The sequence below is a fragment of the Toxorhynchites rutilus genome, chromosome 2 (assembly GCF_029784135.1).
Source record: "Toxorhynchites rutilus septentrionalis strain SRP chromosome 2, ASM2978413v1, whole genome shotgun sequence".
In the NCBI taxonomy this organism is placed as follows: Eukaryota; Metazoa; Arthropoda; class Insecta; order Diptera; family Culicidae; genus Toxorhynchites; species Toxorhynchites rutilus.
The window spans coordinates 121,110,737-121,135,952 of NC_073745.1; the positions used below are offsets into that span (position 1 = coordinate 121,110,737).

The window sequence follows — 25,216 nt, forward strand, 5'->3', positions numbered from 1 at the left end:
AATCGAACATTGGCCGAAACCCGCTATTTTTTTTGCAAGCACAAACATACCGCGAACTGAAAACCAGTTCAATTAGTAAATATACGGTGTTCACAAATGCATCAATTTTATATTCACGAACGAACAAGCACAGGAGGATAGAGGTCTCTAAGTACAAACCTAAGTTAATCCACCTAAGATGAGATGTGACATTTCTTATTTAATGTAATTTCAACTTATTACTGGCAGGCATATGCTGTCGTTTTTATTGTTGGCCGTGGACAAATGTCTATGCTTAGGAATTATTTCTTTCTAAGTATCCATTTCCCGAAAAAAAACATTTTCCAATACCTGCAAAGTACCAAAATGATGCGAAAAAACAATGGAATCGAGGATTGGGTGGTTGTTATTCGGTCCGGCGAAAGAATATTCACACCAGCAATCTCATTAAAATCCTCGTTATACGTACTGATCATTTCCTCCAGCTCCTCTACACACGAAATTCTACGGGCCACCATTTCCTAAGGTTATTACGGACAAAAAATCATACAGATTTTCAATAATATTTACTGAATTAATTGATATTTGCAAACATTCACAAATGAGAATGCAAAATAAATGAAAAAAACTTCCGTCTTCCAAAGTAAATGAACCAAAACGCGCTGCAGAGGTTAGATGTGTTGGTATTAATTCATCAGAAAAAAATGTTCGTTATGGCCAATGTTCGATTTTTCGAACACTCAATTTTCCCGGTTCATATTTTCCTGTATGAGGTTCAATCGAACGATTTTTGCTCCATATTGCAATGTATGTTCTTTTATAAAAGTAATACATTAGAAAAGTTCACATAATTTTGTATTTTATTGGATTTTTTAGTTTAAATTAAAAACACGTTCCAAACATACTTGCTCTAAATCGAATTTATTGCCCAATAAATTTATACAAAACTGAGTGAACTTGATGGTAAGTGGTAGCTAATATATTAAGCTATCTTTTGATGCAAAAACATTACCATATGGTAGCTTTGCAAAGACATGAAAAATTATCAAAGTTGCTGTTCGATTTTTCGAACGCTTCGCCTAAAATGGGTTAAAGTAAAATTGAGAAAATTTCCTACCATGATCTTCAGCTGTAAAATATTTTACAGTTGAATTCGCTCGTTACCAGTCCAATACTTTTGTGACCTATCTTTTTATGATTTCCGACTTTTGTCTGCAAGTTGTCTCAGCGTGTAGTCTCTAGTTAGACAATCATCCATATCATTGACGTAAAATTTGTATTTTCAGTTCCCTTTTAAATTATACAAATTAACTATGTTCAATGATTTGTAGATTCCTGTATACTCAGTTTAAACAAAAATTGGATGCCATAACCGACCTCCAGTTTCTATACCGTGATTATTTGATACGTTCACTCTAACGCTTGCCACCAATGGCTCGCCACAGTCTGGCTCATCGAGTGGCACTTACTAGCGGGGGAACGCATTTCGTTCAAAAAAAGTTGTGCCATGTCGTACACGATTTCAGCCCTTCTGGTTATCTGAAACAAAAAAAAATCGAACTGATTCTGAATCAGTAAAGATGCCGCTATCGCATGAACCTCGGACAAGTCAAAAACATCTTTTTTGACGAAATGGCGACCGTTTGAAAAACAAAATGCGGTTTAAAACGTTTTTTCTTACGTTTCCCGATTTTTTTAAAATATTAAAATTTGAAAAATATTAAAATATTATTATTATTATTATTACTCGGTAAATAATGGGATTTTTGATAAGTCTTTTCTAGGGTATATTCTTGAATGCCTAATCTACAGAAACATGGAGGAATTTTTTTTTTGATTTTTTTCAAATTTCTAACTAGAAAAATAAAAAAAAATGATCAGCAACCCGAAACAGCAAAAAGTCAGGTGTTTTTTTTTCCAAAATATATATTTTTATCAAGGCTCATATGGCATTAGCCTGACGGGGCCGGGAGTACAATATTTTGACAGTTTTTCTTATGATCTATGTTAGTAATATGTAACCGATTACTCGCGGTCAGCTTGAGGTTAGTATTACAAGTGTTCTCGTAATTGGGATGTTGCTGTCTCCTATGCTCTGTACATATGCCCGACACGGGATATTTCCTATTGGGATGCAGCTGATCATTAATCTAAGGGGCGTTTTAGTCTGTATCCCATATCTAGCGTTGTGCGTCCTCTTGACTTGAGGAATCCTGCATAGAATGGTCACTAGCCGGCGCAATCATCAGCTCGTGTAAAGCTGTCATGAGCGGTACAACCTTTGGCTCTTGTTGAATGCACAACCTTCGGCCAGTGTATCTGTAAAGAGTGTGTGTATGTATTGCCGCGATTAAGTAAAAGTTTATAGATCGGATAGGAGGGATATGAAACAGGGACACAACGAAGGAAACATCATTAAACGTTGACATCGGCGTTTCTGAGGAACAGGTATAGATGAAGCAGAAGATCAGGATCACGGCTACCTAAGATATCCCGGACGGGGATATCCGATTGTCTGCCGAGATACCCAGTCCTAAAGGCGCAAGCCCTCAATGATGAAAATTGGCCCAACGGTTTAATGTTCAGGGAATTTATGGTTCAGCCAAAAAACGTGACTCGTCGAGTGTTCACTACAACACTGGAGACCCCTCTTGCAACCGCGCAGGACACAGTATCTCCGACAATGATTTGATTGAAATGCGATGTTATGTGGACGGTGGAAACCAACAGGTTCCCGCCAAAGGCGAGTATTTAGTCAAATTCCTACACTCATTGATTATACGTTGCAGTGCATTAACCGCGTGGATGATATTTCGATCTACTACCAAAATGTACGGGGCCTGAGGACAAAAACGGAAGAGCTGTTTCAAGAAGCAAGTGACTGTAATTTCGACGTGATCATCATGACCGAGACTGGACTGGACGACTGCATTACCTCGCAACAGATTTTTGGTACCACTTTCAATGTTTTCCGTTGCGATCGAAGCCCTGCCAACAGCAATAAATCTCGTTTTGGTGGTGTCCTGATTGCTATTGCACAGCGGTATGTGAGCCGTGTTGTGAACACTGTGAGTGGGCAATGCTTATAGCAAGTATGTGTTTTCTCGACGATCCACCTTTCCTTCATGAATGAGTTTTGCAACGAATGCTCAAACGATGATGTTATCTTGACATGCGGGGACTACAACCAATCGCAAATGCGTTGGCGTTCGATTGATAACGTTATCCAATGTGATAGCTCTCAACTACCGTCGTCCAGTAGCACTCTTTTAGATGGGATGGACTATTTGTGCCTCAATCAAAGAAATCTTGTGCACAATTCACACGATCGCATTCTCGATCTGGTCTTTTGTTCGCCCGACGGTGATATTTGTGTAAATAACTGCCCGGCTCCGCTTTTGCCCGTAGACTCGCACCACCCCCCCGCTTGAAATCTACCTACCCGTGCGTGTTGTATGTGACGAAGCAATAGAGAGAAGAGTGGACCGGCCTCTAAACTTCCGTAAAATCGATTTTGCTGCTTTTTTGGCCTACCTGTCCACTGTTGATTGGGATTTGATTTATGCTCTTAATGATGTCAATGAAATGGCCGAAAGCTTTAATTCCATTTTGAACGATTGGCTGGTTACGAATGTCCCAAGAATCAAACCGCCAGTTTCGTCCGTCTGGAGCTCGCACCGTCTACGTACACTGAAGCGCGCGCGCAATGCTTGTCAACGGCAATTACGTCGTCAACGCACACTTACCAACAAACGAAGTTTTCAACAAGCAAGTAATGCGTATAGGTCTTTGAATGCTTCTCTCTACAAATCCTACGTGTTGCGTGTGCAATCCGCTTTGAAAACAAACCCGCGTAGTTTTTGGCACTTTGTTAATTCCAAAAGGAAAAATTCAGTGATCCCAATGAATGTTCACTTGAATGAAACAACAGCAACGTCGGCTACGGAATCAAGTCAATTGTTCGCTGAGCACCTTGCGTCCGTGTTTGCAGAGAATCCCGCTTCAATGTCTGAAATTGAAGAAGCCATCCGTGATGTTCCCGTTGATCAGGTAGATCTTGGTATATTTGTAGTGAATCCGGATATGGTCTCACTTACTGCAGCTCAAAAAAAAAGCTCAAACGATCGCTTACCCATGGTCCAGAAGGTTTGCCTGCAGTCGTGATATGTCGTTGTATCGCCGTTCTTGCGCAACAATTGAGTAATATATTCAATCGCTCGCTGCAGCAAGTGGAATTTCCTCGCATCTGGAAGTAGTCGTTCATGACACCAATTTTCAAACGTGGTGATCGCCATAATGTTGCTAATTATCGAGGAATCACAAGCCTCTCAGCTGTCTCTAAATTGTTTGAGACTATAGTACGGGAAGTGATTCTCGAGGCAACGAAAAGCTATATATCTACTGACCAGCACGGTTTCGTGCCTAGGCGGTCGGTTACCACTAACTTGTTGGACTTCACATCACGATGCATAACGAGTATGGAGCATTGAGCACAAGTGGATGACATTTACACCGACTTGAAGGCAGCATTCGACAAAATTGATCACAATATGCTGCTGCACAAGTTGACTCGTCTTGGAATTTCTCCGCAGTTAGTATCCTGGTTGGAATCCTACCTTACGGAACGAGTACTTAGGGTGACGATTAATGGTTACTTATCACGACCGTTTTCAAATAAATCCGGAGTCCCACAAGGTAGCAACCTTGGGCCTTTGCTGTTCATTTTGTTCTTCAACGATGCTGCTTCAGCTCTCGGGAAAGGATTCAAATTGGTTTACGCTGACGATTTGAAGTTATATGTCATAGTACGCACGGAAGAGGACTGCTGGCTTCTGCAAAGTTTGCTGACTTCGTTTGCCGATTGGTGTCAAAGAAATAAGTTGATACTGAGCGTTGATAAATGTCAGGTTATCACGTTCCATCGCATTGTACAGCCAATCATATTCGATTACCATATAGGTGGCAATGCTTTAACAAGAGTAACCAGTGTAACAGATCTTGGGGTTAAACTGGACTCTAAAATGACTTTCGATCAACTCCGCTCTATGATCGGTTCGAAAGCATCACGGCAACTAGGCTTCATTTCGAAGATAGCGTAGGATTTTTCGGACCCATATTGTTGGAAGTCATTGTATTGCGCACTTGTCCGTCCAATTCTGGAAAGTGCATCTGTTGTATGGCATCCTCACCAGTTCACATGGTGCCTAAGGATTGAACGAATTCAACGACGTTTCATCCGCTTGGCCTTACGAAACTTGCCTTGGAGAGATCCTGACAATTTGCCTCCTTATCCTAATAGATGCCGATTGTTGGGTTTAGACACACAGGAGCGACGCCGAAAAATACAGCAATCGACGCTAGTGTCCAAATTGATGAACGGAGAAGCAGATGCTCCTAATCTACTGTCAATGCTGAACTTTCGTGTGCCAAATAGATCGCTTCGGAACACAACGTTGCTGCAACCAAGCTTCCATAGAACCGTTTTTGGATTCAATGAACCACTGTCAAGCTGTATTCGTGTGTTTTCTGATGTAGAAGAGTCTTTTGATTTTAATGAACCAACTAGACACTTTGTTAGCAGAATTAGACATGTTTTGAATTAACTTTGAATTAACACATTTTATTCATCAAGACTAGTGTCAAATGAATTATCCCAAATAAATAAATAAATAAATAAATATCACGCGAATGAAATCACCACCTACATTCAATCCCTTAAACCATGCACTCGTTGAGACCTTAGGCATAAAGACATAAAAGTTGACTGAGGAATCAGTTGAAGAAGATTTTCGAAGTTATCAATCACCAATGGATTAATGATCTTGCAACGGATGAGAAATCTGTAGGATAATTCTGTGAATCGAAGAGTAAGCGGGGGTATTCCTGTCAAGACTTCGAGACTCATGGTACGTCCCGAATGCAAACACCCCATGGCTATACACAAGCAACGATATTGTATTCTCTCCAGCTTGGGAATATGAATCCTGGCAGCTTATCGGAAACAAAAACTGCCATATTTTAACACTGATAATATCGTTGTTTTGTACAGCTTAATGAGGTCTCCGGGATGGGCACGCCACCATGTTCCGGTTATTGTTTGGAGAAAATTGATTCATTGCTGGCATTTCTGTTTCAGATACGCAATGTGTTTCCCCCAGTGCACCCGTGGCCGAGTGGTTAGTGTCTCACATTATCATGCCGGGTGTTCAGGTTTGATTCCCGTTCTGGCCGGGGGATTTTTCGTCAGATATCTCTTTCCTTCGACTTGCACTGTGGTCACGCGTTTTCTAGAGCTTGCCCCTCGGAATACATTCAATGCGTGTCATTTGGCTTAACAAATCTCAACTAAGTGTTAATAAATGACGCTAGTTAGAACATACGTAGAGACGGCAAAAGTTCCACAGGGAACGTTAACGCTTTTCAAGAAGAAGAAGAATTTACATTTAGAATCAAAATATAGACCCAGGTATTTGAAAAACATAGAGTGCCTGATCGTTTTGCCGGATAGGTGAAGCTGGAATTTGGTGGGTTCGTGCTTCCTAGAAAAAACGATCATTTCAGTTTTCTCCTTGAGAATTCGATACCCAGCTCAAGGGCCCACGTGAACAGATTGTTCAGGGTATCTTGCAACGACTTTTGCAGAACGACGAGATTAGTACCCTTGATGGAAATAACTCCATCGTCTGCAAGTTGTCTCAGCGTGTAGTCTCTAGTTAGACAATCATCCATATCATTGACGTGAAAACTGTACAAGAGGGGCTTAGGCAGGAGCCTTGCGGTAGGCCCATAAAACTGTAACGAGAAGATTTCGAGCTGCCATGAGAGAAAATCATGTGCTTTTCTGACAGTAAATTGTACAGGAAATTGTTAAGAATTGGTGAAAGTCCACGATTATGAAGCTTCTCTGAGAGAATTTCCATGGAAACTGAATCAAATGCAACTTTGATATCAAGACAAATAGAAGCCATTTGTTCTTTGCGAGCAAATGCAATTTGAATTTCAGAAGATTGAAGATTGATTAAATTCTAGTCGCATACATCCAGTCTGGTCGCATATAAATATTGAACGAAGACTGGAAACATGTTAACTTTGAAAAATCATAGCTTAAAAACGGAAAATAACACATCTCCGATTTTTAGATATGTTATGTAAAAAAACTACAGCTTTCAAAAACAAATATTAAAAAATATAGCATCCTCGGTCCCGAAACCACGTAAACTATAAAAAACCAATACAAACAATAATTACGAAATCAAAATCCAGTTTTTTCCTAAGTTTAAGATTTTTCAAAAAAAGACTATCTAATTGGCTTTAATTTTATGTGTCGATCATCTGAATCGGTCCAGTAGATAATTTTGTGCAACTCTTCCTTCAAAAAAGATCAGCTAATTGGCTTTTATTTGATATGTCGATCATCTGAATCGGCTAAGTAGTTCAAAAATAATGAATTTAAAAAAAAACCATTTTTGAAAAAAGTGAAAAAAAAATATTTTTCGGACCACCCTAAAATGGAAATGGTCACTCTATTGAAAAAATAAAAAATACGGGTCTAATGTTTTGCGATAAAGAACAAAACTACCACTTTTCACGAAAATCTGAGAACCACTATATCGGTTTGGCCTTTTTTTAACTCTCTCAAAGCTTTGTGCATAAAAATTAAATTCATTTCAAAGAATTTATGCTATAACGAGTGCTTATTCAAATAACGTTTTCAATTTTCTTCTAAATCTTAATTTGAAATTCGGTTTTTCTGTGCACAACCTCATGGAATGGTCAATTGTTCAAGATCGTACTCGTAAATCTGGGACATATAAAATTTGGAACGCCTTCAAAAGGCTCAGGCATTTCTTCACAAACAGCCGTTCAGCCGTTATAACATTGGGAAGAAGATTGGCGAAAACTTTTCTCTGCAATTAATCCTTTGTCACTTACATAAACACTGTAGTATGAATAAATTCTAATTATTCAGTAAGTGATCAATAGGTAATAGGCTTCAGTTCAGGATTAAATACGGGACACGCAAGCCAAAAAAAGACAAAATATTTGTTTGAACAATTTTATCAAGTGAATAAAACCTAGAATGAAATCATACATTCTTAGTTGAACCTTGTTCTATACAACTAAGGGATATTTAGGCGATGGAGATTGTCTCCGCCCAGATAGTTTCTGAGCAGAGTTCCGTAGTGTAGTAGAGATGAGATATGATCGAATATAGACTAAGAAGGTATGATCCATACTGATCGAAGGATTTATTCCGACTGACCCTGTTCTGAAGGAAGGTAGGAAGGTATTGAATTAGAGAGACTTTAAACTCTGAGAGTTCATTCGTCTCTCCTGTTCTGAACATTTCTTGCCCTATTTATACCATTGGTCCCATATTCATTTGAATAGCGCAATTGTTGTATGGGTTGCGTCTAGAATATTCACCATAAACAATTACACTTTGTATAGCGGGTTTGTTTCCATCCGTTCCAAACTTTTGACAATTTGTTTGTTATTATTTTGTATGTTGTGATTGTTTGTTTTGTGTTGTCGTTCACCGCTAGTGGAAAGTACTTTGTGTTGTACAATTATGTGCAATCAATAATAATCCTTTCAGGTGATTGTTCTGGACATCCGTGGACGACGATAAAAGGTGAGTGACAGTAAATATACTACTTTATAACTGCGCTAATTATTCTCGTTTTACAGGTGTGGACTCAGGATGAGTGTTTCTAGTGTGTTTAGTGTGTTTAGTGTTAAGTATTTTATAGTTTTTGTTTATGTGTTGAATAAAGTGTTTATGAATGAAAGAAAATGTATGTTGTTTTTAATTTGTCTGCCTGTCTGGGCCGTAACAGAGAGACAAAGATTATGACTTTCATAAACTTTATCATAAAATTTGTCATATACCAGATCAAAATTCTGTTTAACGATTAGTTTCCCACATTCTCATTGTCTACATATAGTAAAATAGTAGTAAAACATCCTTTCAACCGGCGCGGCAGACACAAAAAAAAAAGATCGTATGATTCACAAATGGCTTTGTGTTTTTGCATAAAAAACAATGTGATAATTGGGTAATTTGACATCAGTTCATAAAATCCGGAATGTCATTGCATGGTTTAATGAATAGGGGCTTCAGATTCTGGACATGCCAGCTCGTTTATTAAATCAAAACCCCTTTCAGGAACTTATAAGGAGTGGTCGGACGAATAGTAGATGCAGCTTAAAAGCAGTATGAGTGATTTGAAGAGCTTAAGGTAGTAGCCCGGTGTGACGGGTTCAATGAATCGATTTTTTTGTTACATTTTTCGGAAGAAAAACATCTTAAAAAAAAACAGGAAGTGGGTTATATCTATGGTATAACCGCAAGGGTGACGTAGGACTATCGTTGATTTAGAGATCATTTGTTTGAAGTTGAATCTAAATCCATCCTGAATGAATGAATAAATAAATATTTGGGTGACTTCAAAAACGAGAGTGTTACTTTGAAGACTCAAGGTTTTATGCATCCAATATTGGATACAAAAAACCTTGTTCTGAAGAATAATCTTCAGAAGCTTTCCTGTTAACTGCACTTGATTGACAAATCACAAAACCAAATGTATGTGGTCGCAGTATTATATGGATAGAAAACATTAAAATAAACTCGCTTGAATGTAATTTTCAATTCCAAGGGGAACTGGCAGATTATTTTTCAGCAACGATCATTTCTTTCCAGGTTTCCTCTTGATAACCAGCAAACGAAAAGAGTTGCGCGCGTGCATGTGTGTGTGTGTGTGTGTGTGGCGGCTGCTTCTATGTCTTCCCGAGGAACCGTATTTCGATGCTGATACTCTCTTGGTCACCTTCTCTTCTCCTTCTGATCGATCGGCTTTTCTGCGCTCCCTCACAGTTAAAACAAACTGATTGCATTTCAGGTCAGGCCAAGCCAGGTAATGAATACCTCGATCCCTCGCCGTTCAGGTCGTTCAGTAACGATGTTGTCTTGTCGATGTCCTCAGGCGTCGTGCACAAATTACGTAACGCAAAAATCCGGATTTTGAACCTCCCCCCCCTTTCGTAACGAAATTTCCTATCTCTAATAAACAGAAAGTAACGCAACATCTAACCCCTCCCCCCTTATCGCGTTACGTAATTTGTGCACGACGCCTCACGAAAAATGAATGGGTTTCACCACCAGAATATCATTTCAGTATGCTTTTCGTGCGTGATTGAATCGAGAGAAGGTGTGGTTTACGATGGCAATTTGGAAGGCAAACTAGAGGAGAATGAACTCTCTGAGTATGAAAATTTCGGCGACTGAGCAATAATCGATTGAAAATTATATAATTTTGGCGATACGAAACATTTTCCGTTTTTCATGTTATGCATCCATTATTGGATGCGAAAATATCCTACTGATGGGAAAGAATAATCTTCAGAAGCTTTCCAGCTAATTACACTTGATTGAAAAATTACGAAATCAAATGTATTTGGTCGCTGTGTTCGCCATATAATTAGAAAACATTAAAATAAACTCTTTCGCATGGATGTATTCTTCAATTCCCAGGGAACTGGCAGATTATTTTTCAGCAACGATTAGATCTTTCCGGAATTTTCTCGATGCTGTATGGCATCCAAACGAAAATTCTCGTTTCAGTTTGGCCTGCAAAAAACTTTTCTGAACTCTAATCCATCAAATTTGGAGCCCTGAAAAGGGCCGTTGATTATATGCTAAGCTAATATAGCACCCTCTCCTTGGATTCGACGGGCCAGCTGAATGTCCTTGGGCATGAAGTGACGCGTTTTGCATGGATAGCACACAAATTGGTATCTTCGAATAAGCCTCCTGCAGCGTCATAACCGCGGAACTTTGGAAGCGCAAGTCGGTTTTGAAGTCCTGAGCAATTCCACGATACAAAAGCTGGAAAGGTAGCTTGCGGATCAGCAATTCGGTCGACTTCTGATAGCGATGAATTTCACGCAAAGTTCCCGGTCGATAGCGATGTGGCTTCTTCACCTATCCCGCGGCTGGTGCGCTTATCCGAGCTGCTTTCGTGTGCCTTACCACTGAAAGACTAACCTGCTATCTGCTTGGTCCCAAACAAACGAGTCGTCACGGTGCGAGAGTAGAGTAAGAAATGAACGAAAGCAAAGGAAGCGTCATTTTATAACCTGTTTTCGAAGCTATCATTAAGCTATTGAAACAATTTTCCGACTCAATAAATAGCAATCATATAACTCTTGGACATTTTATCTTTTGTATGAAATGATTATCACTGTTCCGTTGATCCGAAGCAGAATGAATCACGCTTAAAGAAGGAATGGATTTTTTCTTGGAATTTACTCAGCAAAAATAATGCCCTTTCCCAACACTTAAAAACGACAAACGGTAAACAGTTTCATCAAAGTGATTTCTTCGATATGGGGATATATTCACTACATCATGTCATGTATTTCATATTCTTCATTATGAAATCCATATCCATGGCACCTATCGGTATCGAATTATCATCGACACCACGATTTTCGCAAAATGCTCCTTTCAGTTCGGCCTGTAAAAAACTTTTCTGAACTCTAATCCATCAAATTTGGAGCCCTGAAAAGGGCTGTTGATTATATGCTAAGCTAATATAGCACGCTCTCCTCGGATACGATGGGCCAGCTGGATGTCCTTGGGCATGATGTGACGCGTTTTGCATGGATAGCACACAAATTGGTATCTTCGAATAAGCCTCCTGCAGCGTCATAACCGCGGAACTTTGGAAGCGCAAGTCGGTTTTGAAGTCCTGAGCAATTCCACGAACCAAATGCTGCAAAGGTAGCTTGCGGATCAGCAATTCGGTCGACTTCTGATAGCGACGAATTTCATGCGAAGTTCCCGGTCGATAGCGATGTGGCTTCTTCACCTATCCTGCGGCTGGTGCGCTTATCCGAGCTGCTTTCGTGGTGCCTTACCACCGAAGGACTAACGAGCCACCCTCGATGCCTGATTCAGTGCAAGAGGTCAAGGATTTGACCACTGTAATACAGTGGAATTGCAGAAGCATCATCCCTAAACTAGATCAATTTAAATTTTTAGTTCATAGTTCTAACTGTGATGTATTTTCCCTCTGTGAAACATGGCTTTCTTCAGCCGACGAGCTGAATTTCCACGATTTCAACATTATTCGCCTCGATCGAAATGACTCGTTTGGTGGCGTACTATTGGGGATCAAAAAATGTCACTCCTTCTATAGAGTCACTCTCCCATCGATGACAGGCATTGAAGTTGTCGCTTGCCAGACACAAATCAATGGCAAAGACCTCTGCATTGCTTCGATATATATCCCTCCCAGAACTACGGTAGGCCGCCATCAGTTCTTTGATACTATCGAGGCAATGCCGGAGCCGCGGTTAATCTTAGGTGATTTCAACTCCCATGGAACAGCATGGGGATCACTCTACGATGACAACCGTGCCACGTTGATTTATGATCTGTGCGACAACTTCAACATGACAGTTTTAAATACAGGGGAAGCAACTAGGATAGCCAACCCTCCTGCACGGGCAAGTATGCTAGACATATCACTTTGCTCTTCTTCATTATCCCTGGATTGCACATGGAAGGTAATCCAAGATCCCCACGGTAGTGATCACCTGCCAATAATTTTATCGATCGCCAATGAATCAGGTTCTCGTGAGTCAGTCGATATTGCGTATGACCTCACGAAAAATATTGACTGGAGAAAATTTGCAGAAATAATATCTGAAGCACTTGTTTCAATGCATGAACTTCCTCCACTCGAAGAGTATAACTTTATATCGAGTTTGATTTACGATAGCGCACTTCAAGCTCAAAAGAAACGTGTTCCTGCTACCACTTTCCGACGTCGTCCTCCATCACTTTGGTGGGACAAGGAGTGTTCAAAGGTCTACCTTGAAAAGTCATCCGCTTTCAAAAAATTCAGGAAAACTGGATTAGTGGAATGGTTTCGAATGTACCAAGCTCTAGAAGCCAAACTAAAAGGTCTGATTAAAGCAAAAAAGCGTGGATATTGGCGGAAGTTCGTCAATGGTTTGTCAAGGGAGACAGCTATGAGCACTCTTTGGAATACGGCTAGGAGAATGCGTGGCTGGAACTATACAAATGAAAGTGAGGAATACTCTGACTGTTGGATTTTCAAATTTGCAAGAAAGGTTTGTCCCGATTCCGTTCCTGCACAAAACGTCGTACGCGACATTCCGCTCCAAGGCGATTATGAGAATTTTTCGATGGTAGAATTCTCAATTGCACTTCTCTCATGTAACAATTCAGCTCCGGGGTCGGACAAGATTAAATTCAACTTATTGAAGAATCTTCCCGACTTGGCAAAACAGCGTTTGCTGAACTTGTTCAACAAGTTTCTGGAGCTGAATATAGTCCCGCATGACTGGAGACAAGTGAGAGTGATAGCCATACGAAAACCCAACAAGCCGGCTTGCGATCACAATTCGTATAGGCCGATTGCAATGTTATCCTGTATTCGTAAATTGTTAGAGAGAATGATTCTACTTCGTTTGGACAAGTGGGTTGAAACGAACAATTTGCTGTCAAATACGCAGTTTGGCTTCCGCCGAGGTAAAGGGACGAATGATTGTCTCGCGCTGCTATCTTCTGAAATCCAAATCGCATTTGCTCGCAAAGAACAAATGGCTTCCGTTTTTCTCGATATCAAAGGGGCATTTGATTCAGTTTCCATGGAAATTCTCTCAGAGAAACTTCATAATCGTGGACTTTCGCCAATTCTGAATAATTTTCAGTACAATTTACTCTCAGAAAAGCACATGTTTTTCAATCATGGCAGCTTGAAATCTTCTCGTTACAGTTTTATGGGCCTACCACAAGGCTCCTGCCTAAGCCCCCTCTTGTACAGTTTTTACGTCAATGATATAGATGATTGTCTAACTAGAGATTGCACTTTGAGACAACTTGCAGACGATGGAGTTATTTCCATCACGGGTACTAATCCCGCCGTTCTGCAAAAATCCTTGCAAGATACCCTGAACAACCTGTTCACGTGGGCTCTCAAGCTGGGTATCGAATTCTCTACGGAGAAAACCGAAATGGTCGTTTTTTCTAGGAAGCACGAACCCTCCCAATTCCAGCTTCACCTATCCGGCAAAGCGATCAGGCACTCGATGTTTTTCAAATACCTTGGAGTATATTTTGACTCTAAATGTACCTGGGGGAGACACATTGCGTATTTGAAACAGAAATGCCAGCAAAGAATCAATTTTCTCCAAACAATAACCGGAACATGGTGGGGCGCCCATCCAGGAGACCTCATTCAGTTGTACAAAACAACGATATTATCAGTGTTAGAATATGGCAGTTTTTGCTTCCGATCAGCTGCCAGGATTCATATTCTCAAGCTGGAGAGGATACAATATCGTTGCTTGCGTATAGCCATGGGGTGTTTGCATTCGACACATACGATGAGTCTCGAAGTTTTGGCAGGAGTACCCTCGCTTACTCTTCGGTTCACAGAATTATCCTACAGATTTCTCATCCGTTGCAAGATCATGAATCCATTGGTGATTGATAACTTCGAAAATCTACTCTAACTGACTCCTCAGTCAAGTTTTATGTCTTTATACCATGAGTACCTTACCCATGAAGTGCACCCTTCACCGGGCATCTCCAACCAAGTTTGCTTCCCATACTTTTGCAATTCCTCTGTCAATTTTGATCTGTCCATGCGACAAAAAATCCATGGAATCCCAGATCATCTACGCTCAGATTCTATTCCGCCGATATTTTCGGCAGAATATGGGGGCATAGTTAGATCTGATAAAATGTTCTTTACTGACGGTTCATGCATAAACGGGTCCACTGGCTTCGGCATCTTCAATGAAAATTCCAGTGCCTCTTTCAAACTCAAAGATCCTTGTTCCGTGTATGTCGCTGAACTGGGTGCGATATACTACGCTTTAGGGATCATTGAAACATTGCCCATCGACCATTATTTTATTTTTTCAGACAGTCTCAGCTCAATAGAGGCAATCCGCTCAATGAAAGTTGATAAACGCTCATCTTATTTCCTAACAAGAATAAGACATCTATTGAGTGTTTTGGTCGAAAAATTATTCAAGATTACCTTAGCATGGGTTCCCTCTCATTGCTCGATTCCGGGGAATGAGAAAGCGGACTCGCTAGCTAAGGTGGGCGCTTCAGAAGGCATACTTTTTGAAAGGCAAATTGCTTATAACGAATTTTTTCACATTCCTCGTCAGGACACACTCGTTAGTTGGCAGCGCATGTGGAGTGAAGATGAGTTCGGTCGTTGGTTACACACGATTATCCCTAAGGTTTCGACGAAAGCTTGGTTTAAGGGATTGAATGTCGGTCGTGATTTCATTCGCGTGATATCTCGGCTTATGTCCAATCACTACAACCTAAACGCGCATCTCTATCGCATTGGGCTCGCAGCAAACAATCTTTGTGATTGTGGCGATGGCTACCACGACATCGAGCATATTGTCTGGTCGTGTATCCGGTTCCATGCTGCTCGCTCTCAGCTCTCTAGAGCACTGAGAGCAAAAGGCAGACAATCGGATATCCCCGTCCGGGATATCTTAGGTAGCCGTGATCCTGATCTTCTGCTTCATCTATACCTGTTCCTCAGAAACGCCGATGTCAACGTTTAATGATGTTTCCTTCGTTGTGTCCCTGTTTCGCATCCCTCCTATCCGATCTATAAACTTTTACTTAGTCGCGGCAATACATACACACACTCTTTACAGATACACGGGCCAAAGGTTGTGCAGTCCACTGATGATTCAACAAAAGCCAAAGGTTGTACCGCTCATGACAACTCTACACGAGCTGATGATTGCGCCGGCTAGTGACCATTCTATCCTGGATTCCTCGAGAAGACGCACCACGCTAGATATGGGGTACATACTAGGGGGGCGTTGCTGATTAATGGTCAGCTGCATCCCAATAGGAAGTATCCCGTGTCGGGCACAGGTACAGATCATTGAAGACAGCAACATCACAATTACGAAAACACTTGTAATACTAACCTCGAGCCAACCGCGAGTAATCGGTTACATATTACTAACATAGTTATAAGGCAAACATTGTCGAAATATTGAACTCCCGGCCCCGTCAGGTTGACGCCATATGAGCCTTAATAAAAATATATATTTTGGATAAAAAAAAAATGCCCAAGGACATCCAGCTGGCCCTTCGTATCCGAGGAGAGCGTGCTATATTAGCTTAGCATATAATCAACGGCCCTTTTCAGGGCTCCAAATTTGATGGATTAGAGTACAGAAAAGATTTTACAGACCGAACTGAAAGGAGCATTTAGCGAAAATCGTGGTTTCGATGATAATTCGTTACCGATAGGTGCCATGGATATGGATTTCTTAATGAAGAATATGAAATACATGACATGATGTAGTGAATATATCCGAAGAAATCACTTTGGTGAAACTGCATTATGAAATTATTTGTGTACGAATGCCGCAATCGATAGTCGACTCTAATTTGCGCTGGGTAATTTCCTCGGGGAAGCACTGACTCAAAACTATTCAACCGATTTGGCTAAAAATTTTACCCGTTATTCTAGACACACACATCTAAATACATAATTTTGAAAACATTTAACTTTTTAATAATAATCTATTTTATTTAAACAATTTATCAAGAAAAAAATATATTTTGAGAGCTTTGTTCACGAGTTTGCCATTTTGTTTCAGTTTTGTATATTATAGGTTAGTTCATTAAAATGAAGTCTGCAAAATAATAATCTTTCTGAATTTTTTATTTCAGATGACTTCGGAAGGCCCGACCAGCTCATCTTCTTTTCGAGGACTCCATTCTGACGTCAAATATTAAAAACAAATTTATGTTTTTACACTAATAAAAACATGTAAAAAAACGTCGAAATTTCGGTCGTCACACCGGGCTACTACCTCAAACGAGAAGTATCCTCTGCGTAGAACGAGATACACATTACAACATGGCGCAGCTTGGTCTAAACCACCCGAATGGGTTATTTGAACTGATTGAGAACTAAAGATGACCTACGAATTATAAAATTATCGTAATTCATGTTAAATCGACGTTAATTTTTTAAAGGAGTGAGAGTTTTTTTTCCATCTGGTTCTATAGTTATGAAACACTTGAATATTAGTTTTGATTGTTTCGCGCCTGAACACAAAAATAAAGTTGAAATGGCCAGTCTTATAAATGAAGATTGTATTCTACACTATATACTTCAATTCAACCGACTTCTCACATAACTCTGGAAGTTCAGAAAAAATAAGTGGTTCTATAGTTGTGAAACGCAGTGTAGCAGCGGTCTTAGTAGGCGTATCTGAAATCTTTTGACAGTAAATTGTTTGAAAAACAGTATCTTTTCGACAGTAAAAATTTCACGTTAATCCAGTTTATTTAGAAAAAATAGTGCAGAATAGAAGCCGAGATAAGAAATTTGATTGTGGACACCCACATCAAAATCCGACGGTCAAGTGCTAAAACGCGAAATCGCTGAAAGTGGCTAAATCGACCATGTATGATGTTCTAAAACATACAACTGTTATTAGTATGGATCAAAGGATGCATCGTAGTGGAACTTACGATCGGAAGCTGAGGATGAAAGTTTTGAGAACAATTAAGGCAAACCCGTGACCATCGGACTAAAGCATCACCGAAAAACACAAATTCCATCCGGAGAATACATATGCAAGAAGATTATCGTAATTTTCGAACGTGCAAATAATCTAGTAAGACATCGAAACAAAATCGGGTTTCCAAAAGAGGCGCTCGAAAGTTGTATAATGAGGTTTGGATGAAGTACGAATGATGCATCCTGATGGATGAAGAAGCGTACGTAAAGATGGGTTTTGGACAACTCCCAGGCCTGAAATTCTATAAGGCCACTATCAGAGGAGATGTCCCCATTAAATTCAAGTTCTTGATTTGGCAAAGATTTAGCGGCTGTGGATAGAAAAAAAAGTTCTCGTCACAAACAAAACAATGGACTCTAGCATGTATAGAGGAGAATGCCTGTACCTGTAATACCTGTAACCAATCTCGAGATACAACTGGTTTTGTGATTCCGGATTCTTAATTTGCCTTCTAATAGCCTTCCATTTTTCAATGTATTCCAACGCAGTATCGTAAAAAATCTACAGTTTTCAGTAATTTACCTCTCTTGTATTCACTTGTACCATTAAAAATTTTAAGAATACTTTGCATCTCACTAGTTTATGTGAAATTATAATAAAATCAAATTTCAACTAGCAACTTCAGTAGCAGATACATCGTCAACAAGGTCAATAAATGTTTGAGAGGTCTGGTAAAAAAGGGACCAGAGTTTAAAGCATGGGATTTCAAATAAATCGTATAGTACAACGGAACATTTATGATGGAATGCTAAAAATCCTCTCCATAAAAGATCCAAGAAAAATGAATCGTGTGTCACCATGCTCACGCAATTTAGAATAATGTTCACCAACGAAATCACAAATAATCGTTCTACACAAATTGTGTAGATATGAAAATATTTATCAACCCATATTAGAGGCGAATGAACTGCAAAGTTTAAAGTCTCTTAAAAACAAAGAATCGAATATCAACTCACATACATACAGCGAGGTTTTTTATATTGATAGCCAAATACTCGATTGAATGTTTTAGTTGTCCATTAAGAAAAAAATCATTGAGAATAATCGCAAAGGAATAAATATGTTCCCTCTATTCGCAAAATACGGTACAATTTGATAAATAGACGGGACAATCAAAAATGGTCCTAAAAACGGTACTGTTCCATTCAAAATGATTGGTCAGCCTATCTAGCAATAATACGACGATCAGTGTTCAAAAGTTAACACAATTTCGCAAGAATGCGATCAGTTTGAAGGTGTCTCGGTTCGGTTATCACCTCCAGCCTTCTGGCGACCCTTGCTCTCGATTGATTTTTCTTCCTTCTTGCAACTTCTTTTTTGCATGAAAAACACATTTACCTGAATAATAAAATGAATCAGTACATTATTCAAAGTATTGGCCACTATTTTGACGTGGGAGTACGTCTAACCGGAGTATATGAAGGTGAAATGAAAACCTATACACAGAACATGCAGGAAAAAATGAAAGATTTCGAATGCTTATGACTCGAACATTTCTTAATAGATCGGAAAATGATTGCATCAATTGATAGGAAACAATCCGGAATATATGGGGAGTAAAATGAAAACCTAAACACAGAACATGCAGGAAAAAAATAAAGATATTGAACGCTTACCTAGTTCAGATAGCTTTTCATCAACACGAATGCACATTCAGAAGTGCAATGAAGTACTTCAGAATCATTTACTTCTGTTTTTGCATCAAAAACACCGTGATAATTGGGTAATTTGGGTAATCAATTCATAAAATCCGGAAATGCATGGCATGATTTTATGAATAGGGGCTTCAGATTCTGGACTTGTTAGCTTGTTTACCAGATCAGTTCAGTTCAGTTCTTTGTTTTTGAGAGGCTTTAAACTTTGCAGTTCATTCGCCTTTATACCAGATCAAATAACTATCAAGAACTTATAAGGAGTGATCGTTTGAATAGCAGTATGAGCTATCAAGCAGTATGAGTGATTTAGAGAGCTTAAACGAGCAGTATCCTCTGCGTAGAAGGAAATACACACCACAACATGGCGCAGCTTGGTCGGAACCACCCCGAATTGGTTATTTGAACTGATTGAGAACTAAGGATGACAGACGAATTAGAAACATATCGTAATTCATGTGAAATTGACGTTACCTATGTGAAGGAATGAGAGTTTTTACATCTGGTAAGAGACGAATGAACTCTCAGAGTTTAAAGTCTCTCTAATTCAATACCTTCCTTCCTTCCTTACATCTGGTTCTATAGTTATGAAACACTGGAATTTTAGTTTTTTTTAATGTTTCGCGCCTGGACACAACAATAAAGTTCAAATAGCCAGTCTTATAAATGAAGATGGTTATTATGTCCTACACTATTCCACCGACTTCTTACATAACTCTGGAAACTCAGAGAAAATGAGTGGTTCCATAGTTGTGGAACGCAGTGTATAACACACCCATTTTTTTACAGTGGCGGGATTCTGGCAGGCCGTTCCTTCGAACTTTGATCACCTTCGTGAACAGTATCGAACAGCTCATTCACTGTTATCGACTATCCGCATTCGACCCTTTGCCAGGCTGTTGAAGAAGGTGAGTTTCAACTTCTTCAATGAAGTCGGACTGTGAACAACCTGAACACTGAAATTGTCGCCTGACAATGTTCCATTGCTGAATAATCCGCCGGAATATTCGATTAGCTATCGATCGAGGTGATTTTGTACTTATTCGGAATCCTGCGGATGCAACATGGATCGAAAATTGATTTTCGATGGTGTCAGTGGATGGTGTGATGGTGTGATGGAATTTAATTATTATATTAGCAATGATGATTTTGATCATCATTTCAGCTCTATCATCCGATATCACGCTCCAATGTTACCGTCAACAAGAACAGATTAATTTACTGACCTTCCTCAATATCTCCTTCCAGCAGCTCTGTAAGCTCATCCCTATCGATGCCTGCTGCCACTTGCGGGTTATAATTAGGTAGCTCCTGGCTCGTATTACATCCCATCTTGTTGACAATTACAGCATCATTAAGAAACAATTACACTACATACATATAAACAACTAGATCACATGTCACTATTAGCACCATTTTTGCACTATACATTTTCCTCTACATCGAAACGTAGATAATTACCATAAATCAAGTTTATCCAAGTACTCATCAATCACTTATCGCTTCCGACCATTGTAATGATGGTGGTAACAAGGGAACTTTCGACCAAACAATTGGTTTCGGTTGACCTTTTCCGACGGATTCTCAACGGTAGTGATTGTTTGGGTAACGTTATATCAAATCAACGAATTGATAAATTTTTGATTTAGGTAACACTCTGTTTTGTTTCTTATCTGAAACTGTATTAGAATCTTTTGCGCTTTTGAACCAGAATGTTAAATCAACTACCGATCCGAAGAATTATAAGTAACCCTGAATTTCACTCAACACGTGTCGTTCCTGTGAGTCCTGATTCGAAAAAAACACATGTTTAATACATTCTCCTGGAAACAACTTTAAGTCGGGAATATCCATCCTTTATTAACACATCAGCAATGAAGTATCCGTCATCGAACGGTCCGGAAGCACTATTTAACACCAACGTCATCGTAGAGCCGAGAATTTCGCACTGCGAAAACAGTCGAACAGTTGCGCTTATCGATCGCAGCCGAGTACTCGATGTATGTTTCGGTGGTCTACAAATCCTATGACCGACGAACAAATCGAGCACACACGTGAACTAACCTCAAACCGCCCCCGATAAAAGCTCATTTGATTTAGAAATAAATAATAATAGTAGTTATTTGGCATATATACACACCCGGTCACGGGCCACGTCTACATCCCTCCTGGTCAACGCGTGGGAATGTTTTGTGTCAAAGATGTTCCATCGTGCATTCCCATTCCGATGTAGGTTGTTTATCAAGGAGTAAACAGTCGGCATGGTGATCGGTTCTCTTCTGTAGAAAAGGATTGTGGGCGGTGGGTGTCGAAGGAGTCACGATATAGTGGAATAATGTGGCACCTTGTTGCGCTGAATGTGTTTGTAACGATATGACGTTATTGATAACCGTGATCGAATTTAGGGAAAAATTGCGAACCTGTCGACCTCAATAGTGCAATAGGGTACAATGACGAAATTTTCCCATATATAGTTTAGTTGTTTCGCATATAAATTGTATGTGGAATTGTTCTGAAACTTTTATATTCAGAACATGTGAGCCGTTTAATATGTACCTGAGAAACTCACCTCTATTCCGCTTTATGCTGAAAAACACCTTACTTTCTAGCTCCTATTTTTTAACCCGAGTCCATCACTTATCTAATGACAAATAATAGTCACGCCATTCGTCTTCGGAAATACTATGACTTGATTTCATTTATTTACAGGGTGTTTAATAAATTCGAATACACCTTAAGAATTAATTCAAAAATGAAAATACAAGATATTCTTTTCGGCGTCAATTTTTATTGAGGCAATGTTTATTGAGAACCTTTACGACATATTAGCTGAGAGCATTCACGCGTTTTTACGAGTAGTGATGATCACTTTGAGTTTTGTGTTGTAAATAAGTAGAAATTCCGGCATTAGACGGCGAGAGAACTGATTGAATGACTTTCACACTCTTCCAAGGTTTACATTAGAGTGCCAATGAAAATGTCCATCCGTTTGAAAATTCGAAGGCGACTTTTTTCCCATACATCCGTTGGCATTCTAGTATACATATTTCGAATCGTTCCAGCATCTGGAACCTATTCGGCGCGTGTGAGGTTTTTTGTGTCACAATCATTGACCGATTGTGAACCACCCTACACAACGTGTCCATGACGAAATGAAATGAATTTACTTATAACACGCCCGAGTTGTTCCATAGATTCCAAATTAGGCATATTGAGGTTTTGGGGTACAATAAATGTTTCTATGATGGTTAGACTCTCTCCACCCCCCTCTCTAAGGAGGGAGCTGCCATACAAATGAAACACAAATTTCTACATTACTCGAGAATCATTGAAGCAAACGAAACCAAATTTGGCATGTGAAGACTTTAGGGTGCAGTAAATGTTTTTACGGTGGTTAGATACTCTGGGGGGCTGCAATACAAATCACACACAAATTTCTGCATTACTCGAGATTTAATCAAGCAAATGAAACCAAATTAGGCATATGGAGGTTTTAGGGTGCAAAAAATGATTCTATGATGGTTAGACACTTCACCTCCCTCTCTAAGGAGGGGGCTGCAGTTCTGCGATTGGACTCATGAACTTGCGCTTAGTAAGAAAACGTGAATATTTGAAGGTATTAATAAAAAACAAATTCTGGACGGGACGAAGTTTGCCGGGTCAGCTAGTAACGAATAAAATTACACAGAAAATCTGTCTTGTTAAAATAATGCTTAGCTAAAATAAGAGAATATGAGACGAGATGAAGTAAATAACACGAAGAAGCACTTTTTTAATGACCCTGAATCTAACTCCTTTTTCTTTAGAATGCGTCTCATTGTTACTCCAGAGCCTTTATTTATTTTAAGAACTTGTTTAGACCTGTATGCTGGATCTACATTTCAACTATTTTTTTCAAAGATGTGAATGTTCCTATGGAAGCTACAAGAAAATGGGTTGGTTATATCTATGATATAACCGCAAGATTGACGTAGAACTACCGTTGGCTTAATAATCATTTGTTTGTATTGATCAACTTATTGATAAAATGGAACGATTTTCGAATTCAATTAAATTCAACATATTTGCAAGAATTTAAACCGAATTTAAATAGATGCGTAGAAATGTTTCCTATCAGTTGATGCAAACAACTTTCCCATCTATTAAGAAGTGTTCGAGTTATAAGCGTTCGAAATCTTTCATTTTTTCCTGCATGTTCCATGCATTCCGGTTAGACTTACCCCACGTCAAAACCATAAGAGAAAATAATTTGAATTAATCGTTTTATGTTTATTAAGGCAGTATTCTAGTCTAGAAATTTGGAAAAAAAAATCAATTTTTTTCCTTCATATTTATTACTGTAGTTTAGGCACTCAAAAATATACCCTAGAAAGGACTTGTCGAAAATCCTATTATTTACCGAGCTAGAGCCATTTTAGTGATGCGGTATCTAACCTGGTACGGCCATAACAAGGAACTTCAAACGCGTTTTTCTCGAAACTAGTTTTTAGAAACTGGCGTACACGATATCTTAAGTTCTACTGAACCGATTCGTGTCAAATATATGAATACAATCTGCAGGCATCTCTTTATGGAACCTCTAAAAATAGATATTTTTTGAATTTTACTATTTTTAAAAAATCGGGGAACGTAACAAAAAACGTTTTGAGCCGCATTTTGTATTTCAAATGGCCGATATTTTGTCAAAAAAGATGTTTTTGACTTGTCTAAAGTTCATGCGAAAACGGCGTTAATAGCTCCTAAACAACTGAACGAACACTTCATTCGAAAGATAAAATGTCTACGCGTTATATGCTTGTTACTTTTTGATCCAAAAACTTATTTCAATAGCCTTGAAATTGCTTTCAAAACAGGCTTTTGAAATCACCAATCGTTATATAAGCGATTGCCGCTTGGAAATCCAATCAGTTATAATTTAACAGCGATTGGAGCATGTTGTCGCTGTTGCGGTGAAGCTAACTTGGTTCATCATGAAAGCGCGGATGAACGGTGTCACCAAGAGCCTGTTTGTGAATCAGGAGGAGAGTGATGCAACTGAAAAGGCAACCAAGAGAGTATCGAGCCCAAATTGTGCTGAATTATTTGACCAAACATCAAGTAAATACCATGGAGCAAGCACCGTATTCACCTGATATGGCCCCGTGCAACTTTTTATTTGTTCACCAAGTTGAAGTTGCCACTTCGTGGAAAGAGATTTCAGTCGATCGAGGAGATCAAAGAAAATGCGACGAGGGAACTAAAGGCCATCCCTTTGTCGGCCTACCAGGGATGCATGAAGGACTGGGTCGAACTTTGGCACATATGTGTTTGGCACATATGTGCGGATCATATTTTAAAGGAGATAAAATAAACTTGTCTGAAATTTAACTCTGTTTTGTTTTATTTAAAAATTCCCGGTACTTTTTCATCATGGGGTATTTGTAAGAATTTCTTCACAGTTAAGTTGCATTTTCATATAGAAAAGCAGCGAGAACTCATTTGCGCACCTAATAGATATAGTTGACTATTTGAAAATTGTAAACATTTTGTTGGTCTCATTCCTCTGTTCTATGTCCTGTAAATAATAACCGGCAATTAATCTCACAAAGCCATGGTTTTGATTAGGTTATGTCATGAAGAGCGGATAATCGGGGTACTACTGTAATCGCATCGAACATATCTCCATACGTAAAATGTAGTTTTGAATCTCACAATTTGACTGCGGAACGAAACAGGTGCAAAACTCGCCAGGTACCCGAATTCCCGTTGTTGGAGTCATGTGATTCAAATTATAGGAACTGTCACCGGGCGATTTCCTGTGAACTGAATTCGTATCGTGTAATACTTTTATTCTTTTGAGACTCATTGTGATGACTCACAATCCAACAAGCAAAAAGGACGTGAAGCTTTTAAATGTCAGTAATTTAAATCTTTTCTGGCTTCTGAAAAAAAGGCAAATTGTACCTAGACAGCGAAAGAAA

At 39.3% G+C, this 25,216-nt stretch overlaps 1 protein-coding gene across 1 annotated transcript in view; it reads right to left on the reverse strand.

Annotated features, from left to right (window-relative positions):
• The window catches only part of LOC129764385 (sperm surface protein Sp17), a 286,996-nt gene extending 266,145 nt beyond the window's left edge, over nucleotides 1-20,851 (reverse strand). The window contains exon 1 of the mRNA XM_055763399.1: nucleotides 20,483-20,851. Coding sequence (XP_055619374.1) covers nucleotides 20,483-20,588 — 106 coding nt within the window. The 5' untranslated portion in view covers nucleotides 20,589-20,851. The remainder of the gene's footprint in view (nucleotides 1-20,482) is intronic.
• Between the last annotated feature and the right edge of the window lie 4,365 nt (nucleotides 20,852-25,216).